This window comes from Anopheles cruzii, chromosome 3 (genome assembly GCF_943734635.1).
Source record: "Anopheles cruzii chromosome 3, idAnoCruzAS_RS32_06, whole genome shotgun sequence".
Taxonomy (NCBI): domain Eukaryota; kingdom Metazoa; phylum Arthropoda; class Insecta; order Diptera; family Culicidae; genus Anopheles; species Anopheles cruzii.
In genome coordinates this window covers 45,679,961-45,689,538 of record NC_069145.1, presented here as the reverse complement: position 1 = coordinate 45,689,538, position 9,578 = coordinate 45,679,961, and the positions used below count along the sequence as shown (strand labels likewise).

The following is a 9,578-nucleotide window of genomic DNA, read 5'->3' as shown; positions in this document are numbered from 1 at the left end:
CGGAAAAAACGGCCAAATCATTACAAGGAAAGGAAACGGAAAAAGGGCTCGAAACAAGCGGATCAGGCCGTCCCGCGAACCATATGGCTAAACAGGCGCCGTCGGGCCGTGTGGCCTTTCGTGTGATATCTTGATCGTGCCTCCGTGTTGGGCGTCCGTCTTGTCGCTCGGGTCGCAGGTCAAGCGCCTTAAAGGACAACGACACAAACCCCTCGGCATCTTTGCGTTCTTCCGTCGCCAAATGAATTTGGGGCCGACCCTCCAGCGCCTTCGTTTGACTTGATAAAGTAAATTAATTTTCTCCTTTCGTTAGTTGTCGAATGGCAAAGGTTGCCATTACTCTCGTTCCGTTTAGTGCGCCCGGCCTAATGCTGCTTCGTTACGCTGTTTTTCCTTCGCCGTTACGCCGTGAAGTAATTGAATTCCCACGCAGCGCCAGGCGTTCTGGACGTCGATGTCCTCGAGGACGAGGATGTCCTCGAGAGGGCAATGGCGATGTTGTTTTTCGAAAGATTTAACAAAACGCGCAGCTTGTTGAGCGTCCCGTAGCCGGAACGGTTGTTGCCACATGAAATTAGTTCCAGGATAAATTACCGTCATATTTATGACCTGGTTTTGGGCTGCGACAACAATTTGCACCAACAACAGATCGCTCGAGAACCTGCCACGAAAAGCAATCGTACTGTTGTAGCACATATTCAACGGATGAAATAGGATATTTCCCACAAGGCAAAAATAATCGCCATTCCCAATCTCGGCAAAGATACCAGAAATCCCGAAAGTTACAGGCCAATCAGCGTGTTAAGTTGCCTTGGTAAACTATTCGAAAAAGTTATCGCAACAAGGCTAAGACAACGCGTGGAGGAAAATAACATAATACCCAACATACAATACGGTTTCTAACCGTTTCTATCGAGCACTCATCAAATCTACAGACTAACCAGAAACATAATAAAAACAGAAAAATAAGATATCAACAGGACTGGTATTGCTGGATACGGAAAAGGCATTCGACTCCATCTGGCATAGTGGTCTAGTATACAAATTAATCCAAACAAAGTTTCCCAAACAAATCATAAATACAATACAATCGTTCCTCTCGAACAGAACAAACACCGTACACGTCGGGAATGCAAAACCTACAGTATTCATACCAACTGCAGGAGTCCCCCAAGGGAGTGTCTTATCTCCAATCCTGTTTCATATATACATCTCGGACATCCGCAGAGTTCAAAACTGCACACAGTACCTACACCTGGATGACTATGCCATCAGGAAACCCCAAACAGGGTCACTAACAAACTAGAAGGAGCCCTTCAGAAATACTCCAAGTATTGCAACACATGGAAAATTAAAATTAACGACACAAAATCTGAGGCCATATACTCTACAAGATGCACAAGCCAACGCCGAATCCCAAGCCGTTGTCCAAAAATTCACAACACCGAAATTCCATGGAAACAATCTGTAAAATATTTAGGAGTACTCCTTGATAAGCGTCTAACCTTCCAACCACACGTCCCACGTCCACGTCCAAACAACCTTCCAAGTGCACTCAGACACACTTACAAAAACTTCAACAAATACCTAAAAACCATCCTCAACCTAGCTCCATGGTACAGAACAACAGACATTCACAAAATGGGCAACATCCCCTCTTTCCACCAACACATAGCAAAGCGACGATGACACAGAATTTCCATCAAAACGACAGAATAGTTCAGGAAATAGAACACACAATTACCCTACCTGCTCAACCAAATGTAAATTAGTCAGGAAATAAGCCAAATAATCTTAAGTTAGATAAGGAAATAATTAAGTTATGTTCAAGTTACTATAAAGCGCAGTAAATGTAAATTATACGTAAATTTATTGTAATTTTATACGGAGAAGAAAACTGTACCTATTAAGAGTCAACTGGCAAACTACTATGTAAACCACTAAATCAAACATGCAAAGTATACTACTAACACATCAAGTCCCGAGACTAGCGTAGAAATGGCGCTAATAATGCCATTTATATACCGACGTTCGGAAGTACCAACCTTCAGATGAGGTGTGTCAAAATTTGATGTAATTCGAAGCATAACCAAGAAAGCTATAGTGGTTAAAGTGACGCTACTTTTGCAATCCTGAAAAAATGGACCAAAGCGAGTTTCGTGTGTTGATAAAACATTGATTTCTAATGGGAAAAACACACTGTTCAAGCTCAGCAACAGGCTTGAAAAACGTTATCGGGACTCTACTCCGTCGAAACCAACCATTTGTCGGTGGAATGCAACTTCAAACGCGGTCGTCCTGATACAAATGATGCGGAACGTTCGGGTCGGCCAAATGAGGCACTAAATCCAGAAAACACCAAACAAGTATTGAAAATCGTGATGGATGACCGCAAAATGAAAGTGCACGAGATAGCTGAGATGGTGAACAATCAACTGGTAGTGCATTTACTATTTTGCACCAAAAATTGGATATGAAAAAGGTTTTTTTCAAACGGGTGCCGCGTTTGCGCACATTGGAACAAAAGCCACCATAGCACAATTCAATCAATACGATGATTAACTTCAACGAATTAGGCTTTCAACTGCTTCCTCATCCTCCGTACTCGCCTAGCGACTAGTGGCTCTTTACGGATCTCAAAAAGATGCTCCAGGGAAAAAGATATGGCTCGAATGAGGAGCTGATCGCTGCTACTGAGGGTCGTTTTGAGTCAAAATACAAATCGTTCAACAAATATGGCACTGAAAAGTTAGAGAAGCTTTGGAATGATTGTATTACACTTTAAGAAGATTATGTTGATGAATAATAAAGAATTTTGCCGATAAAATGTTGTTTTCATAGTTAGTCCCGGGACTTATTGAACGATGTGTTAACTTATTCCAAACTTTCTGACGTCTGCGAAAGCTTTTTCAACAGCTGTTTGAATATGCTCTGACATTATGGCACAGGTACGATCGCTGCGTGTGTGTGCGTGTGCGGTGCTATGCTTTATGCTCCGACCCTCCCTCTCTTTCTCCCTCTCTCACGGCTACTGAACGCTCTCCGCTCTCCGCTCTCCGCGGTGCATGAAATGTCATCATCCTCTGCGCTTTGCTTCTTCTTTGCGCTCCGTATTTCTTCGGACCCGACGCCGCCGTCAACTTCTCGATCGGAACCGGAGCAAAAAGTGGCCAAACAAGTTTTCTCCAGACGCCACACACACACACCATTGCCGGGCGCAGAGTGAGCGTGTGATCGCGGATCGCGGAGAGATCAGTTTTGGGTTGGTCGCGAAGCGAAGCGGGAGTCGCGAGTCGTCGCGGTGCGCTATTTGGCTTGATGTGTTTTGATCGAATTTAGTTTGATTGTTGTGAGTGAGTGAGTGAGCGAGACGTAAACAGCGATCCGGCGATCCGTGTTGTTGCGTTTCGACACGGATATCGAATTAAAAATCGTTGCATGCGCATTTCTCCGCCGTAGCTCCTCCGTGTGGCCTCCCGTGTGTGTGCGGTATGTTCGAAACGGCTGGCGATGTTGCTGTGATGTTGGCGATGATGTTGAGGCTAATTTGATTGAGCCGCGGGTTACGGAGGGTCAACGAGGGTGTGTTTGGCTTAAAGTGATCTCGTCCGCGTGTGCCGTTGGTGCCGTGCAAAATGGCTTCTTGATCGTGATCGTGCCACGCTGTCGCGGATTCGCGGCCTAACCCCTCCCGACGGACGGGTGGAGAAGGTGAAAGACACCGGGCTCACCGCGTGCCCTAAATAGCTGTCTGCTGAGCCCGTTTCCCTGTTGGGCTGTTGCTGGTGGTGTGTTGGTGCTGTGGCTGCGGCCTCTCGATCTTCTCGGAAATAGCCACGCGAAGAAAAGCCATAAAAGTCACTGTGTGTCTGTGTGTGTGTGTGTGAATGGGTGAGAGAGGCCGTTAGGGAAAACCGAGTAAATAAAGAGTCTTTTTTGTTTGCGTCCCAACAACACTCGCTGGTGGCACCATTCTAGTTGCTGTTTTAGTGCTCGCGGGGTTCGTGGTGTTGGTGGTGCTTCTCGAGGAGTCTGCCTTCGTCACGGGGGGGTCCGCCTTTCGAAGAGAGTGGGCTGGGGACTGAAGTTTGGCGACGCCATTCGGGCTGCCGGGGAATGCAAAAGATGTAGGTTTTCCAGCAAGATTTATTCCCCGACTCTGGCCCCGGGGTGATCCTTATTCCGGGGATTACATTCTAAAAATTGGCGCATTACCTTGAGTGGTGATGTGGAATGCTGTCTTTATGTCTGTTCAAATCTCGGTTCAAATGTGCTTTAAAGGAGCTAGTTTTTGTGTCACTTCAACGCTACATAACGCCTGTCCCTCCCTCCTGGTTGGCTGGTTGAAGGTTTCCACGGTCGAGAACAAGTACCAGAACCGCGCACTTTCGAATGGTGTCTTACCACTACAGTCACACAGCTTCCCGTGCCGCCTGCACCGGCAGCAGCAGCAGCAGTCATTAGCGAAGGCTGCAGACGAAACGAAAGAAAGGTTAAGACCTCGGCGCTCGGCCTGTGAAAAAGGCCACCCCACCGAGAGGAGAAAACCCAAAACGCCAACCGAACTCCCGAGCTGCGGCAGCGAGACTATTCAACATTTTTTACCCATTCAACAGCATACAACAGCGCTCACAACGCGGGCCAAGCGACGGTGTGCAAATATTGGACGGTAAGTTTCGTGGACTGCGTTTCTTGAAAGAATTTGTTTTATTTTTTAGTCCCTGCGCTGACTCGCGCCCTGAAGGCGCCCATTTTATCTTCCCACGCACCCGCGCAGTGGCTCAAAGTGGAATTAGACAGCAACCTGAGCGTCGTCGTCGTTCCGCCACAGAACGCACGCCGCTCAAATAACCATTCCCGGCGATCTCGCTCCATTATGGTGGTGGTGGTGGTGGAAAATTGAAAGTTTTCATCCCTTTTCTTGCAGCGCGGGACCCAATTTGGGATTCATTCGCGCGGTCCGGGCTGCTGATTTGGTATTCAAGTGGAAAAGTTTAGCTGTTTCGGGTCGTGGTTCCGGTGCAGGTGCTGCTTGGCCTTCCGCCCAAACCACCCGCCACCGAGGAGCCCGGTGTAGACATTGACATTTCGTTTCACTTTCGTACGAAACTCATTTCCATCCATTTCGTAAGGCCTTCAAAAACTGTAAGGACCGGGCCAAAGACAAATACGCGTAACTTTGTGTGTTGGCCAACGGAATGATATTCTTGCTTGATGGATCAAACCCCGGGACCACCGCCGGGTGGGACCACCGAGAAAAGCCCTTCCCCTTCCGAGGACTGCGTTATAACGTTTTTCTGGGAACAGAATTTATTACCTTCGAGTCCAATCTTGAAGTCTTCAAACTTTTTCGCTCCAAAGATTGCGATCCTTGCCGGGATCCCAAACATAAAAGATCCAATGGGTTCATGACAAATGAAGTCATTCTTTAGATTCCCCAAAAACCTTCATCGTACATCAATACCAGCCGAGACATAATGCTCCAAAACGCACTGCAGTTACGTAATACTGGCTCAAAATGTCGTGTGTACGGCGTTCTTTAACGAAGCAACAACAACATGACTCCTGGCGAAAGAAATCACGGTGGCAAAAAGTTAAACAATCCTGAATGTAACCAGTAACTCTTGTGCTTTCTTAATGCGCCGTTCGGTGAACGTTGGCGGAGGTGTTGTTTTAAAAATACGAAAATGGCTGCACTGTCTGGCGCCCGGAGCCGCCGCGGGCGCAAAACAATCGTGCAGAGCCTCGGAAGTCGGTGAATCTGGCGAAGGATTTGAAACAAACGATGCTCGAACCCGCGTCGTCGCGCACTCGGCGGTACCACTTCCGTTTTTCGCTGGTCTTTGGCTGGCGCGAAGAGTTGTTGGCGTATATTTTAACGCCTCGCCTCGCCCTGCCGGTTGTTGGCCAACTCGTAAATGGCGCGGCAACGCCGGAAAGTCGGAAACTACAATCTGAATTTATTGTAGCAATATGTTCGCAGCGCTTTTTCGTGTGTCTGTGCTAGTCCTTCTCCCCGCCCCGACAGTAGGGACAAGTGTATCATCAGCTGTTGTCGCCGCCGAAACGGGGAGTGAAATACGAAATAAGCGACGTCCAGGGGCGCTCCTCGCGATGCCGGCTGTTCGCCCGGAAAACCACGGCAAAGGAAGTTTGGGGTCGCCGCAGCCGCCGTCGTTAAGGACGAAAATGGGACAACAGGGGCAGAGGTAGAGGTGCCGGTTGGCGACAACCAGGAACAAGTGTACCATTTAGGATGAGTAAACACAATTTTCAGCACCGATGCCCCGGTACAGGATGGCCAGAGAAATCGCCGCCGCCCGCCGTCTTCGGGTCGGGCCGTGGATACGCAAAAAGCTCCACAAAAGTATTGAATCAACCAATCGGCGGGCAGAGGGTGTTGTAGCGAGGCGTTCTCGAAGTGGTTTGCGGCCACCCCTGGCCACCGCTTGTATCGGTCGGATGCCCGTCCGGACGTTTCACAGCTACGTGCTAAACTAATTACAACGCTCGAAGAAGTGGTTTCCCTTTGAGTTGGTTCTTTTCATTACTTGTTGAGCGCAAGGTGGCGCGACCTTTGACTACCGAAAACGAATTCAGATACCAAACGGCTGTAACTTTAATTGTTTTGTTTGCAGAAACTAAATTCTTATTCTATGTACCACGCCTCGCGAGAGGTAGTGTTTGAAGATGTCACTGCGAAAGAATGGAGTCGCCACGCCATCGCATAATGACTGTTGGTGGGACGTTTTGAGTGAGCATGGCTGTAAATCACGCCGGCCATCAACTTTGTCCTCGTCACCGTTGACGGATGCCGGCGCAAATGCTTCACAATCAACTCCCGCAAGTGCCGCGTCCCATGGCCGCTAACGATGCTGGCCCAGCCGGACCGCCGGCGATGCCTCTGGGAACTGGACAACGCAAAAAGGCCAACGTCAAAGGTTGTTCGCCGCAAAGACAGACGCAACGGTTTTGTTGATTCGCCCTTTCCTTGAGGGGGTGGGTGCCAAACCATGATGCCCGACTGCTGTCCACTGGGGGAACGGTTCACGGGGGCTGACAACGATGGTGGTGTGTCGGTTGGCGGTTGCATTTCCGCCGAAGACAACCGACGTTACCGTCTTTTGGTGCATCGTTCTATAAATGATCTGTCGTTTCGATTTGTCACCACTTCTCTCGTACAATACGATGTTTTTTTATAATGTAGTCTATGAAAATGATGTGAAAAGATAAGGAATGTATGAAGTGTTTTGTACCAAACAAACGTCAACAGTAACCGGCAGTAACATAGGGGCTGAAAAGAAACACTTTTTTATATTTAAAATTGGTTTCAGTAATCAACGAAATCTCCATCAACGTAATGTTACATTAAAGCACGAAATTGTTTTTGATCCAATGTTTTAAAATTAACAAAATTAGCGCCACTCTTAGCACAGTAACTTACAAACTTATGGATAGTAGAGTATCATCAAATTTTAACAGCGAATCTTTTCAGCCCATAAGTTAAATGCATAAGTACAGGGTGGTTCAGTAACGACACATTTTTTAGTTTCAACAAAACGACGCTATGTGACATACAGCGACAGCCACATCCGATATTTATGTTATGCGAACAAACCAGTAACTATTGACAACCTCAAAACCTAAATTCAAGATGCTATTGGCGAAATAGGACCAGATAAAATCGAAAATGTACTCAAAAATAGGTCCACCGAATGGGTTACAGCCAAGCCAATCGTGGTGGACATTTGACCAAAATTGTCTTCCATAAAAACATTTTAAGGATCATTCTTTCAAATAAAACTTCAAGCATTGAAAAATGTCAAGTTGTCAAGTGTTTTTAAAACCAAATGTAAAAATGTGTCGTCACTAGAAACAAAATTGCCTACATTTCAAAGCACAATACAACGCAATTAATACTATTAACAATTGAACATCTGACAATTAACAAAGTCTATTTTCGCCATTTCTGGTCGTGTTCCTTAAAAGTTCGCCCCGTTCGCTGATAGTGCCCACTCCGAACCGCATGTTATGGGCAAAAACTCCTTCGTCAATCCTGACCCATCATAAGTAGCACCCGACCGATGCACCTCCATTAACTAGGGAGCCGATTTCAAGAACCCGCACCTAAACGATTCCGCCCCCGGAAAGCCTTTGCAATGAGGCTTATCGATGAAGGGTTCGATTGGTCATAAATTCACCATGATAATTCGTCCCCGTGGTCCCTGGGTCGACGTCTCCCGGGGTCCCTGTTTAGCATGCTTCCGGCGTTCCGGCTCGGCACCGAAATCCCCGAAATCCTTGCTTAAGACACAATTGTTTCTTTCTCTAGTGTGTGCCTCGCATCTCGCTGACGGTTGTTTCGGCGATTACGGAGCATTCGATATCAATAAGGCGCTTAAGTAGAGGCGAGAGGCGGCCAACAAATTGGGGATCCTTTCCGTATTTATGATCGCTCACAAATCATACGCCGAAACAAACTTCTCCATTCGAGAGGCTCCCGCTCCCGCGTGGGATTAGGGTTAGGGAAGTTCGGTGCACATCTGCGGAAATATTTTATGGGCCGAATGATCTCTTGGCTTTCGGGCTGGATCCCGTCCTGTATTTGCATATGATATTTGAAGCGGTCCGCAGGAAATCTACTCTCCTGTCAGCTGTTAGTGGTGATTTGGGGCATGCCAAAGGATCCCGTTTCGTGCGGTGGCCCGGCCCGGCCCGGTGTGCTTATAAACTACAGTTTGGTTCGTTAGCGAAATGGGACGAAAGGCAGGATTGGGTCGGGCCGGGTCCGTCCGGGTCGGGGAACGCACCCGATCGGGCCGGGGAGATAATAAACGGTATCATTACGCACATTCAAATTAGGAAAATTATAGGCTCTCCCACCGAAGGGGGATCCAAATGCCCGGAAAACAACCCAAACTTTCACATGACGTGCCAACACATTGCTATTGCCCGTTCCAAAAAAACGTCGGATTTCGTCCTTTTTCGAACTGCCTTCCGGGTGGGCCAGGAAGCCACCCGCAGGATTCCATTCGTGTTCGCATTTCGAGTTTTCGCCAGCTGCAGCCCCGTGTTCTGTTGTTCGAACCGGAAGGTTGTTAGGGCCAAGCCGGAAGCCCGGCCAAACCGTGAAAGGGAAGCGAATATATTCACACTGCTGCTGACTGGAGCACCCGGGGGGCTATGTCAGCGGCAGGACATTCCATGGAGATGCCGAAAGAAGAGTTACTGGAGCCGGAGAGCTTAGGAAAAAAGTTTCACTTTATGCGGCTTCCGGTGGAGATGTCCAGTGGATATCCGTAACCCTCATTACGTGGCCGATAATGCGCTCCGTTGTTTTGTGGATCCTTCTCACCGCATCAACAATGGCGTGAGAAGGACGTTCTGGGATTATGCGGGGTTTCGGTTGCACTTGAAACGGTACGTTGGGATGTCGTTAGGATTGGCCTTTTCTTCCTTTTTGCGATGCACTCAAAGTAAATAGAACTTAAGTAAAATAAGAACTTTAGGAATGGGCTAACACATGGGCTGACATTTTTGTTTAAAATTGTCCCTATTCACCAACGTAATCTCCATCA

General features: G+C 47.7%; 1 protein-coding gene across 1 annotated transcript in view; it reads left to right on the top strand.

Annotated features, from left to right (window-relative positions):
• The first annotated feature begins 2,939 nt into the window (after positions 1–2,939).
• Positions 2,940–9,578, top strand: part of LOC128270480 (cadherin-87A) — a 33,390-nt gene continuing 26,751 nt past the window's right edge. The window contains exon 1 of the mRNA XM_053007884.1: positions 2,940–2,948. Within this exon, the coding sequence (XP_052863844.1) occupies positions 2,940–2,948 (9 nt within the window). The remainder of the gene's footprint in view (positions 2,949–9,578) is intronic.